Below are 17303 nucleotides of genomic sequence, written 5' to 3'. Positions count from 1 at the left end.
GGCCCGACCTATTGATGCAATTACAAAGGCACAACAGCGTTGATAATTCATTAGGGGTTTGAGGAGATCTGGTATGTCAAAGGCACTCACAAATTCCTATGGATCTACCATGGAGAGCACTGCCATCTGGTATGGGGGGCAGGTGCCACTGCACAGGATCGAAAAAGCAGCTGGAAGTTGTGAACTCAGCTAGCTCTAGGTACCAGTCTCCCCAGCATCCAGGACACTTTCAAAAGGCGAAGCCTCAAAAAGGCATCCATCATTAAGGACCTGCATCACCCAGGATGTTGCTATCATCAATGAGGAGATACAGGAGCCTGAAGACACACGCTGGAACAGCTTCTTCCGCTCTGCCATCCGATTTCTGAACGGACAACGAAACCATGAACGCTACCTCAATATTTTTCTCTTTTTTTTCTGCACTACCTTATTTATATTTTTATATACATTTCTTATTGCAATTTATTTGCAATGTTCCGCTGCCACAGAAGAACAAATTTCACCACGTATTCCGGCGATGTAAAACCTGATTCTGATATATATGTACAGAAAGGTGTCAGAAAAGGGCCGGAAACGTCATGAAGGGTCCCACCCACCCTGTTTGTCCCACTCCCGTTGGGGAGGAGGCTGCGTAGCATCCACGCCAGGACCAGCAGGCTCAAAGACAGTTACTTTCCCCAAGCAGTAAGACCGATCAACACCTCCACCACTAACCCGTCCCTCCGCATTCCACTACTGCCACTGTTTGCTGCAATAATTTCCTGTCAGTCACCTCTTGTACAGGCACTTCATGAACATACAATCAATCTATGTACATATTTATTATGTTTTATTATTTTTGTGTTCCTTAGCTTAGTGTGTTTTGTTTTTGTGCTGCATTGGACCTGGAGTATCAATTATTTCAATCTCCTTTGTATTTGTAATGACGTTAAACAATCTTAAATCTTGAGGGTGGATCAGCTTGTCCTCAGTGGACCGATGTTTCTTCGCAAGCAGTGGGTTTTCGGACTGGCTGTGCGCAGCCTTGGGCTTTGCTGTCTCCAGGAGCAGCCTGGAAGGTGTGTGCCCTCGGGAAGTGGCGCCGTGGATGACCCGGTCCCTCGCCAACCTCGCCGGCTGAGGCGTCGTGGGGGACGGAGACATCGAGACAGCAGGTGGCGTGTTTGCTGATTGTCAGCTGCTGTCAGAGGAAGGCCCTTGTGCTCAATCACCATCTTACACTGGCACAACACCTTCACGTGGTAGAACACCCGGAGCTGGCTCACGGGGTAACATCAGACCAGATCGGACATTACACCATAAGACCATAAGGCAATGGAGTAGAATTGGACCATTCGTCTCATCGAGTCTGCTCTGCCATTCCATCGTGGCTAATTTATTATCCTCAACCCCATTCCTGTGCCTTCTCCCCATAACCTTTGATATCCCTACTAATCAAGAACCTGTCAACCTCCACTTTAAATGCACCCAACAAATTCCACAGTTTCATCACATTCTGGCTGAAGAATCCCTCCTCATCTCTGTTCTTGAAGAATCAGAAAATTGTAGAACATTTGGGTTGGAAATTCTTCAACAACAAGCATGTCCCCAGAAATAAACACAGAATTCAGAGGTTTTGGGTTAAAGCAGCCTTTGCTTGAAATACAGTCGGCCCTCCTTATCTGCGGGGGATTGGTTCCGGGACCCCCCGCGGATACCAAAAAATGTGGATGCTCAAGTCCCTTATTTAACCTGTCTCAGTGTGGCTGGACTTTAGGACTGTATTGTTTAGGGAATAATGACAAAAAAAAGGTCTGTACCTGCTCAAACAATGAGTGCTGGAGAGAGAACCTCTGTTTCTTTTTCGAACCCGATCTGCGGTAACCTACACACACCCTCCCGTATACTTTAAATAATCTCCAGGTTACTTATAATACCTAATACAATGTAAATGCTCTGTAAATAGTTGTTATACTGTATTGTTTAGGGAATACTGACAAGAAAAAGAAGTCTGTATATGCCCAAACAACGAGTGCTGGAGATGGAACTTCTGGATTTTCCCGATCCGCGGATAAGGAGGGCCGACTGTACTCAGCAGGTCAGTCAGTATCTGTGGAGAGGGGAGCAGATATAGTGCCTCAAATCCAGGACCTTCCATCAGAATTGGAATGGTGGAAAATAACTGTGTCCTGGATGGGGATAATAAAGGGAGTATCTTGGATATAGAGGGAACAAATAATTTGGTTGAAAAAGTCTCAGCGGGATTTAGATTATAGTTCTCTGTCCAGAATACTTCCTTGGCTTGGGGTGGTTGGGGTTGTCCTTTGTTTCCTGACCAACCCACCTCAGACTGGAAGGAGGCACAAAAGAGGTCAGATACTGGAATCTGGAAAGGGATTGTTGGGGAGAAACACTGTCAAGTTGGATTTCTTTTTCTTCTTGAAAGAGATTGAATGCGTCTACCCAAAAGTTTTTTCAACTGGATTCCACTCAATGTCCTTTTTCCTCCTTTTATTTTTTGCAAGTGTGGCAGTTTGATAGTTCCATTAGCTATTAGTCATTAGGTGAAAAAACTGGCTGCCTCTCCGGACTTTGTAGACCGATTTGATCCTGCACAGTCTCCGCTCTCTAATAGACCGTTATGCTTGAAGCCCGTCGAAAATTCCTGAAGCTTCCCATGCTCTTTCTAAACCTCGCGCCATCTCTCCGACAAGCGCCTGCGCGAAATGACTGAAGCCCATGATGTGAAGCTAACGCTGACCCAAACGCAGTGACAGCTGTGCACTTTTCCACGAAACAGTCTCTCAAGTTATTTAAAGTTCAGCATCTCACCACGGATTCGAACACTGCTCCCGGACTGCCGCTGTGATGGTGCGGAGTCCCCCCCCCCCCCCCCCCACATTGTTCTGGGCAGCAACAACACTCAGGCAGTGGGTTCCATCCAGTCTATCAGTGGATTCTTGCTATTACTTTTAAATTTTATTTTCTTTTGCTTCTAGGACCCAATACTTTCTAGAAACGCTAGTTTGACTTGACAAACACTGTCCATTCCCCTTTCCCACCACCCTTCCCCACTCCACAGAGCTGCTTGAGCAGACGGTCCAGTTGAAGGGCCGTGTGGCAGACTCACCGTAAGGAGATGCACAAGGTCCTTGTTGGCTTCGAATGGGGGCGTGCAGTTCTGGATCTGGGTCAGCTCGGTGATACGGCTGTACAGCTGCTGCAGCTTGCTCAGGTTTATCTTCTTGTCCTCGATGAAGTCGGGCAGCGCCTCATTCAGCGAGACCAGGTCCTTCAGGTGGACCCCCAGGATGGGGATCTTAAAGCCGGTGCACTCACTGAAGACACGGCGGTAGTTGCCGTAGTTGCTGCACGAGGACAGAAGCTCCGTCATTTCGTTCAGCGCCTGCACTCGGAGAGAAGAACAACGTTACTGGAGATGTCCAGCTTTGGTACAGAGAGTCAGATAGCATGGAAACAGGCCATTCGGCTGAGCTGCTCCATGCAACCAAGGTTCCACTTTAAGCTAGTCCCATTTGGCCCTCTAGACTAGGTGTTCCCACCCTTTTTTATGCCATGGACCAATATCGTTAAGCAAGGGGTCTGTGGACCGCATGTAAGGAACCCCTGCTCTAAACCGTTCCTCTCTATGTTGGCATCCATCTGTCTCGAAGGACAATGGATGATGACGATCATTATCACTAGCCTGGGTGGGAGGTATAGAGATCCTGAGATGCCCAGTCGTCAAGATCCCCCTCTCGGCCTCACCAGTGTAGTCAAACGGAAAGCTGATGAAGCAATGCGTTTGGCACCAGCTTGGCCGCAGGAGCTGCTGGAAGGATGTTCAATGATGTCCAGCGGCCTTAGGGGCTCCACTCTGGATTTGCTCTGGTTTACTCCCGTAGCCTTTGTCTCCCCCGAAGGCTGCCCCCAAGGCATTAGGGCTATTTACCCATCCATGTACCTGTCCAAATATCCTTTAAATATTGTTAATGTAGCTGCCTCAACCACTTCCTCTGGCAGCTCGTTCCACAAATGGACCACCAACTGGGTGAAAAAGTCACTGCTCAGTTTCCTATTAAACCTCTCTCCTCTCACTTTGAACCAGTTCTTGATCTCCCCAGCCCTAGGAAAAAGACTGAGCGCATTTGCCCTGTCTATGCCCCTCGTGACTCTATAAGGTCACCCCTCTTTCTCCTGTATTCCAATGAAAAAATTCCCAACCTGTTCAACCTCTCTCCGTAATTTAGTTCCACAAGTCTTGGCACTGTCTTCCTCATAAACGTCCTCTATACTCTTTCCTGCTTCCATACAGAAAGGTGACCGAGACTGAACACGATATTCCAGATGTGGCCTCACTAACATCTTGTAAAACTGCATCAGAACATCCCAACTTTTATACTCCATGCTTGACTAACAAAGGCCAGTGTGCCAATAGCCATCTTCACCACCCTGTCTCCCTTGGATGCCACTTTCAGGGAAATTGTGGTACTTGTACTACATGGTGCCTCTATTGCACAATATTCTACAGGACCCAGCCATTCTCTGTGGAAGGTCTTCCCAAAACATCTCACCTCACACTTATCCAGATTAAACTTGATTTGTCTCACCCTCTCTATCCACGGTCCCCCAGTACTTCCAATTAACTTTATTCCATCATGTAATTTCTCCTTCTTAAATGTATCCCCTTGCACTTCCCCAAATTGAATCCCATTATCCAGTCCTCTGTCACTCAATGTCAGCAAAAGCAAAGAGCTGATTATTGAGCATGCGAGGAAGAGGCAGGAGGCCTAAGAGTCAGTCCTCAGTAGGGGATTGGAGGTGGAGCTTAAAATTCCTTGGTGTTATTATTGTGTGCCGTTTTGGTCACCTAATTACAGGAAGGATATTAATAAGGTTGAAAGAGTGCAGAGAAGGTTTACAAGGATGTTGCCGGGACTTGAGAAACTGAGTTACAGAGAAAGGTTGAATAGGTTAGGACTTTATTCCCTGGAGCGTAGAAGAATGAGGGGAGATTTGATAGAGGTGTATAAAATTATGATGGGTATAGATAGAGTGAATGCAAGCAGGCTTTTTCCACTGAGGCTAGGGGAGAAAAAAACCAGAGGACATGGGTTAAGGGTGAAGGGGGAAAAGTTTAAAGGGAACATTGGGGGGGGGGGGGCTTCTTCACACAGAGAGTGGTGGGAGTGTGGAATGAGCTGCCAGATGAAGTAGTAAATGCAGGCTCACTTTTAACATTTAAGAAGAACTTGGACAGGTACATGGATGAGAGGTGTATGGAGGGATATGGGCCAGGTGCAGGTCAGTGGGACTAGGCAGAAAAATGGCTCGGCACAGCCAAGAAGGGCCGAAGGGCCTGTTTCTGTGCTGTAATATTCCATGGCTGTGGTTATCATATCTGAGGACTTGATGTGGGACTGGCACATGAATGCCATCACAAAGAGGGCACTGCATTGCCTTTGCCAGATCTGCCATGATACCAAAAACCATGACAAGTTTCTATAGATGCAGTGGAGAGTATCCTGACTGGTCACATCACAGATTGCTGTGGAAACATCAATGCCCAAGGACAGTAAAGTCTATAAAAAGTGCTGGACAAAGCCCTCTCCACCACTGAGCACGTTTACATGGAGCACTGTCACGAGAAAGCAGCATCCACCATGGTCCCTCACTGTCCAGACCAGGCTCTCTTCTCAGTACTACCATCGGGCAGGAGATACAAGAGCCTTAGGTCCCAGACATCAAGTTCAAGAACAGTTATTACCCTACAACCATGAGGCTCCTGAACCAGTGTGGATAACTTCACTCACTTAACTCTGGACTGATACCACAAACTACAGACTCACATTCACAACTCATGTTCTTAATATCATTTTTTATTGGCATGATTCTTTTCCACATTGGTTGCTTATCAGTCTTTGTTTATGTATAGATTCTTCATAAATGCTATTGTGTGAATGTATTTTATGTAAATGCCTGCAAGAAAATAAATCTCATGGTGACACACTATATATAATAAATTTCATTTTGATTCTGACTGTCTAATAGTCCATGAAAACTCTTCTGGCCAAGACACCTTCTCACTCTCTCAGCACCCCACTGATAAATTTGGTATCGTCAACAAATTCTTTAACTCTGACCCTGAACAGGATACTCATTGGTTGAGAATTCATGATTCAATACACTAACTCTGTATCTCCTACCCAGCACTTATGCCTTTTTGAATAGTCATAGAGAAGTACAGTGCAGAAACAGGCCTTTCGGCCCATCTAGTACATGCCGAACCATTTAAACTGCCTACTCCCGTTGACCTGCACCGGGACCATAACCCTCCATACCCTTCCCAACCATGTACTTATCCAAACTTCTATCAGATGTTGAAATCGAGCTCTCATGCACCACTAGCTGTCAGCTCGTTCCACACTCTTACCAATATTTCCTGTTTTTGTTTAAAGTTCTCAGACACCTTGTTACCCACCTCCCACCCCCCACCAACTGCTTGAACAAGAAACAGCTTGGAGGTAACCGAGAAATGGGTGAGTAACTAGACAGACCTTAGTGACATCTTGGGAGAGGTAGGAGCTGGTTTCCTTGAGTCGCGAGATGGCACTGTGACACAGCCCTCCAATCACTGCCATTAGTGTGTTGAAGTTCTGGAGTAGCCGGAGTTTCTGTGGGAGAACACAGGCTGAATGTACCTTAACGTTTATCATCCTTCTTACAACACAGGACAACCTGGAGTGACCTCCTCGGCCACGTCCCCCTTCTTACATCCTGTTGGCTCATTCGCTCTCACACACACTCCCGCCCTCCTTTAAAAAACTCGCATCAGCTCCCTCGTCGGGAAGTGAGAGGAGAGCGGAGCAGCAAGGGGAAACCCACACGGTCATGGCAAGAACGTGCCAGCTCCACTCTGAGGCTGGATTTGAACTTGGATCACTGGAACCGGGTGGAAGCAGCACTACCCGCTACAGTACCACCAATGAAACGCAGAGTAACATCAAACATCTCGGGACGGAATTTCTCATTTTAATGCAATAACAGTCAGGTAAAAAAAATCAACTTAGAAGATTTACTGATAGACAATTGATTTCCACAGTCAAAACTTTTCTGATGATAATATATATTCTGATCATTCTTCTTTCAGAACGTCTGAAGTAGATTTCCAAATATTTCTGACAAGGTAATGTTGCAGCTATATGGGACTCTGGTCAGACACCACCTGGAGTACTGTGCTCAGTTCTGGTCACCTCACTACAGGAAGGATGTGGAAGCCACAAAAAGAGTGCAGAGGAGATTTACAAGGATGTTGCCTGGATTGGGGAGCGTGCCTTATGAGAATAGATTGAGTGAACTTGGCCTTTTCTCCTTGGAGCGACGGAGGATAAGAGGTGACCTGATAAGGGTATAAGATGATGAAAGGCATTGATCGTGTGGATAGTCAGAGGCTTTTTCCCAGGACTGAAATAGCTAACATGAGAGCGCACAGTTTTAAGGTGCTTGGAAGTAGGTGCAGAGGAGATGTCAGGGGTAGGTTTTTTTACACAGAGAGTGGTGAGTGCGTGGAATGGGCTGCTGGCAACAGTTGTGGAGGCGGATACGATAGGGTCTTTTAAGAAACTGCTGGACAGGTACATGGAGCTTAGAAAAATAGAGGGCTATGGGTAACCCCAGGTAATTTCTAAAGTAGGTACATGTTCGGCGCAGCTTTTTGGGCCGAAGGGCCTGTATTGTGCTGTAGGTTTTCTATGTTTCTACTCTGCATTTGTCACCGCTGCAGATTTTGACAGGGTCAGGAAAAAATGCATCTTTGTTCAATAATAATAATCCAAAACTGAAAATAAAGACTGCCCCAGAGATGAGTTGGCCAGATGTTGATCTCAGATGTGACCTCATCGTTATTGTGGCAACCCCACGGACCGAGATACAAATGATTACTTGCAATATTGTGACTGAAATAATATATTTTTTTGCATCTCTCAACAAAAAGACTCTCTTTGGGAAGGGGGAGTATCTCCCAGTCACAACTGCTCTTTGCAGAGACAACCTCCAGATAATGGCTCCTGTTTCACTTCCTTCCTCCTTCATGATATGCATGTCGTAAATACAAGAGATTCCAGGCGCTGGAAATCCAGAGCAACACACACAAAATGCTGGGGGATCTCAGCAGGTCAGGCAGCATCCATGTCTTCTGCTTTGGTGGATGGTTGTGAAGAAAAAGAATTTCAGGATGTATATTGTATACATTTCTCTGTACTGGTTGAAACCTGTTAAACAGTTGGAGCCTCGGGCTGAGATCTTTCATCAGGACTGGTAAGGAAGGGGGCAGAAGCTAGAATAAGATGGTTGGGATGGGGGAAGGACAAACTGGTAGGTGATAGATGAAGCTAGGTGTGTGGTTGAGGGAGGAGCAATGAATGTGATAAAGGAAAGAAGAAGGAGTAACAGATTAGATTAGATTCAACTTTATTGTCATTGTGCCGAGTACAGATACAAAGCCAAATGAAATGCAGTTAGCATCTAACCAGAAATGCAAAGAATAGTGTTATTTACAAAATAACTGCAAATGAAAAGTAAGTGCTACAGCACACAAATATAAAAGTACTGGGTGCATAAATATGGGTGCAATACTGCTTAGTGCTGTGATGTGAGGTTCAGCAGGGTCACAGCCTCAGGGAAGAAGCTCTTTCTGTGCCTCCTGGTGGGGGAGCGGAGGCTCCTGTAGCGCCTACCGGATGGGAGAAGAGTAAAAAGTTCATGGTTAGGGTGAGATGCATCCTTGATAATGCTTTTCACCCTGCCCAGGCAGCGTTTATGATAAATGTTCTAAATGGTGGGCAACTGGGTGCCGATAATCTGCTGGGCAGTTTTCACCTATTTGAGATACACGATATTTGCGGTCCGATACAGGACAATTGCCATAACACACTGAGATGCAGTTGGTGAGTATGCTCTCAATGGTACAGCAGTAAAAGTCCGTCAGGATCTTGGGACTGAAGTGAGCTTTCTTGATGCTCCATGGGAAATAAAGGCGCTATTGTACCTTTTGATCGGGAGGAGGTGATGGGCAGATGAGGAGAAGAGGAGCCAGAATGGGGAATGGAATAAAAGAGAGAAAGGGGAGGGCGGGAGAAATTACCAGAAGGTATAAGATTCAATGTTCGTGCTGTTAACCAGACGGAATGTGAGGTGTTGCTCCTCCTAGGCCATGGAGCAACATGAATGGGAATGGGAAGTAGCATTAAAATGCGTGGCCAGCAGAAGATCCCACCTCTTGAGGTGGACGGAGTCAAGGCACTTGGCGAAGCGGTCCACCATTCTGCGTCAGGTCTCACTGATGTAGAGAGGTCGCACGTTGTAAACGACCCCGACGGTTTTACAGGTGAAGTGTTGCCTCACCTGAATGGTGGTGAGGAAGGAGGTGCAGCACGTGTTCTGAGTGCTGGGGAAAGGGTTCATTATCCCATAGAGACACAAGAACTAAGAGCCAACGAGATCAACGAGACCTGACTGAGACCTCAACTCTCTTTTCCAACTAAGCCCACAGTAACCTCTCTCTGTTTGATTATTGAGTATCTGTCTACTTCTGAGACTAATGCCCTTCCCTTGGACAACATCGGTGGCATGGAGAGGGGAGACTTGCAGCTTGGGCAACTGCCGGTCTTCCATTGAAAAAAACCTTGCCCAAGCTTGCGCCCTGGAAACTTTCCAAGGTGCAAATCCAGGGTCTATCGAGACTAATGGAGGCCTACACGCTACACCTACCTCTGAGAATCCTGCCACCACATTGCAAGGAAGCTCTGAGACTCACCAACCACTGAGAGAGAGCAAAATAGCCTCTCCTCTGCCTTAAATGGGAAACCCCCATATATCTAAACAGCGATCTGCCAATCATTCCACATAAGGAAACACACTCTCTTAATCACATTAGGCACAAGCTCTGCCTACATGGTAGTGAGGGTGAATGGCCTGGTTCTGTCCTGGAGTTTCCAGCTGTACAGAATTACAAAACTTTTGACTGGGAGATGCGAGTTCGAATCCCACTGTGATAGCTGGAGAGGTCAAGGCATTAAATCTGTGCAGAGCAACACACACGGAATGCTGCAGAAATTCAGCAGCATCTATGGAGAGGAATAAAGGCCAAGTCCCTTCATTGGGATATTTTTGCCTGAGGCTTTGAAGTTTTCTCTCCATAGATGTTGCCTGATCTGCTGATTTCATCCACAATTTGTTGTTCTGCAGTTTTCCAGCGTCTGCAGAATCCTGCACCTCCTCCCTCATTACTATTCAGGGCCCCAAACAGTCCTTTTCAGTGGGGGGGCCACACTTCACCTGCGAGTCTGTTGGGGTCATCTACTGTGTCCAGTGCTCCCGGTGTGGCCTCCTGCATATTGGTGAGACCCGACGTAGATTGGGAGACCGCTTTGCCGAGCTCTGTCTGTCACAAATGCAGCATCTCCCGGCGGCAACCCTTTTTAATTCTACATCCCATTCCCATTCTGACATATCAGTCGATGGCCTCCTCTACTGCCACAATGAGGGTACACTGAGGATGGAGGTGCAATACCTTATATTCTGTCTGGGTAGCCTCTCCAACTTGGTGGCACAAACATCGATTTCTCTAACTTCCAGTAATTGCCCCCCTTCACCATTCCCCATTTCCATTTCCCTCTCTCACCTTATCTCCTTACCTGCCCGTCACCTCCCTCTGGTGCTCCTCCCCCTTCCCTTTCTACCATGGTCTTCTATCCTTTCCTATCAAATTCCCCCTTCTCCAGCCCTTTAATTCTTCCACCAATCAACTTCCCAGCTCTTTACTTCACCCCTTTCCCCTCTCCCGGTTCCACCTATCACCTTGTACTTCTTCCTCCCCTTCCCCAACCTCCTTACTCTGACTTCTCATCTTTTTTTCCAGTCCTGAAGATGGGCCTCAGCCCGAAACGTCGACTGTTGACTCTTTTCCACAGATGCTGCCTGACCTGCTGAGTTCCTCCAGCATCTTGTGCGTGTTGCTCCGGATTTCCAGCATCTGCAGATTTTCTCCTGTTTGGGATTTGCAGACTCTCTTATGCACAGAAGAAACTCAAAAACCTCAGTCTCTTCACGGACAAGTCAGATGTCCAGACCCAGAGAAGAAATAAGCGAGCAGTTCCAGTGAGAAGCTCCTCTGGGAAAGTGATCGGCAGTGACCAAGATCAGTCCGCGGGACACTAGTTAGTGCTTTGATAGATTTTACTGGGATGAAGAACTTCTGGAGAACCAGAATTGGGAAGGTGGTAAATCCTTAATTTAATCACACGTCTTGCAACTCTTCGGGGAATAAAAGTGATTATTTTTGACGAGCCTTAAATCCGGCTCGATTGCCCCAATGAGTAAGGGAGCTGAGCAACCAGCCAGCCTGGGCGCCCAAGCCCCGAGATGCAATACCTGAGCAACGTGAATGAACTTGGTGAAGACCTCTGCTCGCTGGGCCGGAGTGGGCCTGTTGAGGATCATCAGCTGGACCCATTGGGAGATGCCGTTCACCAGGGACACGGCCCGCTCCAACGCCGGGTTCTCTCGCACGCACCCGCTCACCGTGTAGCTCCTGTAGTCCAGGTACTGGAAGAAAGGAGAGGTTGTTACAAACACCTGAATGAAATGCCCTCTTTTCTGAAAAAATAGTTATTTATTAAGATACAGCGCAGGACAGCAAACCCAGGGGACAATTTACAATGACCAATTAACCTACTTTGGGCTGTGTGAAGAAACCGGACCCCATGGAGGGGGGTGGGGAGGGATCATAGTGAGAACATACAGACTCCTAACAGGCAGCGGCCGGAATTAAACCCAGGCTCTCCTGCACCGTAAAGTGTTGTGCTGACCACTATGCTACCTTGCCGGCTTATGCATCCACTTATTTAGTTCTGTCCACTGTTCTGAGATTCAAGATGGTTTGTTACTGATCTTAAGTATACGAGTGTACAGGAGAATAAAATAATTATTACTCCGGGTCAAATGCAGCACAATGAAACACAATAAGCATCAAGAGCAGTATAATAAAAACACAATAGATATAAATACGAAAACAATCCTTATAAAACTCAATGTACAAGTAGCTGTTCTAGACAAAGAGTAATTGTATGTACACAAAGTCCTGTGAGGTGGTGTGTATGTAGGTGCTCTAGTGGGCGGAAGTGTTGGCCAGCCTTACAGCTTGAGAGGCATAATCATATCTGAGTCTGGTGGTCCTGGTGTGGATATTGCATAGCCTTTTCCCTGATGGGAGTAGGGCAAGCAGCCCGTAATCAGGGTGGGTGGGACCCTTCATGACACTGCTGGCCCTTTTCCAACATCTATACGATAGATACTACCGAAAGAGTGCAGAGGAGATTTACAAGGATGTTGCCAGGATTGGGGAGCATGCCTTATGAGAATAGGTTGAGTGAACTTGGCCTTTTCTCCTTGAAGTGATGGAGGATGAGAGGTGACCTGATAGAGGTGTATACAATGATGATAGGCTTTGATCGTGTGGATAGCCAGAGGCTTTTTCCCAGAGCTGAAATGGCTAACACAAGAGGGCATAGTTTTAAGGTGCTCGGAGTAGGTACAGAGAAGATGTCAGGGGTAAGTTTTTTACACAGAGAGTGATGAGTGTGTGGAATGGGCTGCCAGCGACGTTGGTGGAGGCGGATTCAATAGGGTCTTTTCAGAGACTTTTAGGTAGGTACATGGAGCAGTAGGGTAGTTCCAGGCAGTTTCGAGAGTAGGTTACATGGTTGGCACAACATTGTGGGCCGAAGAGCCTGTAATGTCTGTAGATTTCTATGCTCGATCTTCCTGTACATATCCTATCTTAATAGCGGGGTGCCTCAGTTCCAAAGCAGGCAGAGCAGAGAGTGAGAGCAAAGTTCTACCCCTGACCACAGCGACTGGTCTCGCTTCTGACCACAGATCACCCGCGGAATGATTTCTAAGGAGGTACCAGGGGTGTGAAGCACTCATGGTACACGCACAGTGCTCCTGTAAACGGATGGCAAACTTAGCCCAGATTCAATTTTGCACAATGCTTTGGAGCTCTGAGTTCAATTCGGACGTCATCTGTAAAGAGCTTGTACACACTGCTGGCCTTTTTCTGGCAGCTTACTAAATATACAATCTATGCCTTTGATGGTGGGTGGACTGGTGCTGGTGATGTACTAGGGCAGGGACTATGAACGAAATAACTAAGGTAGGCAATTTGGCTGCTAATGTGCACAGCAAGCTCCCAGAGACAGAATTAATGAAGAAAATATCTTTTTTGAGACAAAGGTTGGTAATGAAGAGAATGCTTGCAGCTTTTCCTCCAAGTGATGCCTTCTCATCCACCCGGCTGGCAGACGGGGCCTTGGCTTAACAAAGATGGCAGTGCTGACAGGGATGGGCTCCCTTGTGACTGCGCTAAATGTCAGCCCACGGCCTAAGCTCGAACCTCTGGAGTGGGAATTGAAGCCGCGACCGAGCTTTGGACATAAGTACGCCCCCTTCCTGACTAAGGGTGGGCGATGGTGGGGCTTTGAGGCCAAGGCCGATGGCCAGTGGGACCTGGCTCCCTGTTGGAAGTGGTGGGAGTGGCCACATTTGCAACAGGAAGGTTTGCCCTCCATTCGTCCTAGAGAGTCTGCAGCTGATATTCATGTAGCCTGAAGATCTATGGTTACCGCTGGGGTATGAGGTTGCCCATGGCCTGAGCGAACGGTACACCAGACACAAGGGGATGAGCGGCCTGTTTCTGCTCATTATGTTCCCTATGCTAAATCTACAGCTTCTTTCTCCACATTTTCTTCTGATGCAGGAGTCCATTCAGCCTGTCAGGTCTCTGCTAGCTCACAGAACATCTCATTTCTCACAAGTTTTCCCTGTAATCTATTCTCTTCCATCAACTCTCCCAGATTCCACCACTACACTACACACTAGGGGTGTGTCAGTGTCCAAATACCCCACCAAAGGTCCACAATAACCTTTATCCTCCTTGGTCAAGTAATGCAGTTCTCACCCCCTGAAATTCAATACGGAATCCCCCGCTATCAATCGGGCACCAGGATAGCGTCAGGGAGGAGAAAACCAGCAGACACTGGAAATCCAAGCAACGCATGCAAAGTGCTGGAGGAACTGGGCATTTCCATAGATGCTGCCTGGCCTGCTGAGTCCCTCCAGCATTTTGTGCGTGTCGCCAGGGTAGCATAGCAGTCGGTGTGACGCTATTACAGTTCGGGCGTGTCCTGGGTGTGCAGAGTTCAGTTCTGGTGCCGTTTTGTAGGGAGCCTCTGCATGGCCTGCCTGTGGAATGCGAGGGTTTCCCCTGGGTGCTGTGGTTCCCTCCCACAGTCAAAGACATACCGGGCATGTTATTGCTCATTGGTCATTGTATGTTCTCCTGGGATTAGGTTGGGGTTAGGGTTGCGGGGGCAACATGCCTCAAAGGGCCTGAAGGGCCTACTTTGTGCTCTGTCACCAAATTAAATAATTTCTCTTGGGGGTTCCCTGGATTAGACATACACAGAGCGTGGCTGCAGGGACAGGACAGAGCCTGGGAATCCTGTGGGGAGTAACCCACATCCGATTTCCCCAAAGCCTGCCTTCCATCTTCAAGGCCCAAGGCGTGATTGTGATGGAGCACTTCCCACTCACCTGGGACCTAGCAGCCCACCTGACGGGCAAGCCACCCACAACTATTCACTCCCTCCCACCACCACCGAACCCACCCAGTGCTTTACACCATCTGCAGCAACTCGCCAGACCTCCTTAGGCAACAACTTCCAAACCTACTACCCCTACCAGCACAGACAAGGGCAGCAGGAGCACGAGGAACGCCACCACCTGGAAGTCGGCCACCATCCTGACCTGGAAATTTATCACCGTTCCTCTGTCGTCCCTGGGCCAGTCTTTAAAGCTGAAAGTAAACTTTATTATGGGGGGTTATATGGGAGGCAGGGTTCAAGGGTCGGCACAACATTGTGGGCCGAAGGGCCTGTACTGTGCTGTATTGTTCTATGTTCTAAAAAGGTCCATTAAGGACACTTATGAACGTATATGTCACCATATACAACCCTGAGGTTTATTCTCTTGTGGTCATAATCGATCTGTGGAATAATGACCACAACAGAATCAGTGAAAGACCACACCACCTTGGGCACTTAGAGTGCAGACGACAACAAACTGCAGATACAAGAAGAAAGAAATGATGATAGTACATTAATAGGCAATAAATATTGAGAACATGATATGAAGAGTCCTTGAAAGTGAGTCCTTTGGTTGTGGGAACATTTCAAAGGTGGGGCAAATGAAGTTGAGAGGAGAGCCTGATGGTTGAGGGGTAGTAACTGTTCTTAAACTGGTGATGTCATAGACCATAAGTCATAGTCATAGACCACTACCACCCAGACAGGGAGTCTTTGGCCTCTCTACTCCATGCCAGCCTTGTCTGAGCTGCCTAGTTTCATCTCCCAGAACCTGGACCATATCCTTTTTTGCCTCTCTCATCCATACACCTATCCAAACTTTTCTTAAAGTTTACAATTGAACCAGCAACCACCAGCTCTGCTGGCAGTTCATTCCACTCCATTACTGATGACTAAGTGAAGCAGTTCCCCCTCAGATTCCTGTTAAACATTTTGCCTTTCCTTCTAAACCTACGGACGCTAGTTCTAGTCTCACCCGAAGTATATAGAACGTAGAATTTACAGCAAAAATCTGGCCCTTCTGTCTACAATGTTGTGTTGACTTTTTAACTCACTCCAAGGTCAATCTAGTCCCACGTAGCCCTTCTTTACTCCATGTATCTACCTAAAAGTCTTTAAATGCCCCCCCCCCCCGTGTACCTCTCTCTACCATTGCTCCAGCAGTACATTCACACAACTTCCGCTCTCCACGTGGAAAAAAAAACTTCCTCTGCCATCTCGCAAAAAGTGCGGAAATTCTCCCTAAAAGTATTGTGGGCTTTCTGGAAAGATTGAGTGAGCTAGGGTTTTTCTCTTTGGAAAGAAGGAGGATCAGATGTGACTTGATAGAAGTGTTCAAGGCAACGTGAGGGACGGATAGCATGAAGCACTTGCAGCTCTATCCCAGGGTGGAATGGCTAACATGAGAGGGTATAATTTTAAGGTGATTAGAGGGAACTATAGAGGGGATGTCAGAGAGAATGGTGGGTGTGTGGAGATAGAAACTCCACTTTTTTTTCACTCAGAGAGTGGTTGGTGCATGAGTCAGTGGTGGAGGCAGATACACTAGTGAAATTTAAGAGACTACTAGACAGGTATATGGAGGAATTTAAGGTGGGGGGTTATATGGGAGGCAGGGTTCAAGGGTCGGCACAACATTGTGGGCCGAAGGGCCTGTACTGTACTGTGCTGTATTGTTCTATGTTCTAAAAAGGTCCATTAAGGCCACTTACAAGCAACATCCTCTCCGATATTTTTTACAGCTGCGCAAACCAACCATTGCTTTGAGCCATAAACGTTTACGCAGCTTGAAAACTACACGGCACTATGTTTTCTAGCTCTGTAATATGCACATTGATACACAACCCACACCTCAGAGACGGCAATGGTTCAAGAGGGCATCTCGCCGCCACCTTCCCCAGGGCAACTAGGGGCAGGCAACCGGACGCTGGCTCGGCCCCCGGGATGACCGTACCGCACTCACCGACAGCCGGCAGAAGCATTTGAACTCCAGGTAGCTCAGGTGCTCGGCAAGTTCCGTTGGCTCCAGGTGATCGAAGAGCAGTGAGACTTTCCGCTTCTTGTTGTTGTTCGGGGTACTGTGCAGCGTGTACTTGCGCGTCCAGTCCTGCATGTGACTGCCGAATGCGGGCGGGCGGTGGGGGGGGATGAAAAGTCTTTTTTATAAAGAGAACTTCACTTGTAATAAAAAATATTTTCCTGAATAAACCGCGCAAAGTCTTTTCATTCTTGCATTCATAGTAGATGCTTTGAGGAGTTTATATTCCTTAAAACCGAGAGTACAGTCGCCACTCATGTAGGCCCCTTGGTGTGGGATTCTGCTACAATAACGGAAGGGCTTTCTCACCCAACTTGGTCCTTCCTTGTCCAGTAGTGGAGGAAGAACCGCAGACTGGGCACCCTTGCAATGTCTGCACCAAGTTCCGGTGCATCCCTCAGCAGGCACTCCTGCAGCCCGCAGTGCGCCAGTCAGCAGCGCTAAATGTCATGTGGTTGCTCAGATGTGGGGGTGGGGGTGGGGGGGCAGGGTCACAGGACACTGGAGGCTGAAGAGGAAGGGACACGGATTCTGTGTATGATGACCGTATATGGGACAAGTCTCTCGTGTCCTGGCCATGTGCA

The 17303-nt window shown here is 47.6% G+C and overlaps 1 protein-coding gene across 6 annotated transcripts in view; it reads right to left on the bottom strand.

The window, feature by feature from the left end:
• LOC132381421 (RAS guanyl-releasing protein 1-like) overlaps positions 1-17303 on the bottom strand; it is a 219428-nt gene that overhangs the window by 35945 nt on the left and 166180 nt on the right. For all 6 annotated transcript variants that reach the window (XM_059950816.1, XM_059950815.1, XM_059950813.1 and 3 more), the window contains 4 exons: positions 16645-16798; positions 11410-11583; positions 6537-6653; positions 3110-3385 (listed from right to left, as the gene is read on the bottom strand). In XM_059950816.1, the coding sequence (XP_059806799.1) occupies positions 3110-3385; positions 6537-6653; positions 11410-11583; positions 16645-16798 (721 nt within the window). The remainder of the gene's footprint in view (positions 1-3109; positions 3386-6536; positions 6654-11409; positions 11584-16644; positions 16799-17303) is intronic.

Source organism: Hypanus sabinus, chromosome 26 (assembly GCF_030144855.1).
Source record: "Hypanus sabinus isolate sHypSab1 chromosome 26, sHypSab1.hap1, whole genome shotgun sequence".
NCBI classification, from domain to species: Eukaryota; Metazoa; Chordata; class Chondrichthyes; order Myliobatiformes; family Dasyatidae; genus Hypanus; species Hypanus sabinus.
Note: the sequence above shows the minus strand (reverse complement) of the source record. Positions and strands in the feature narration are given on the sequence as shown.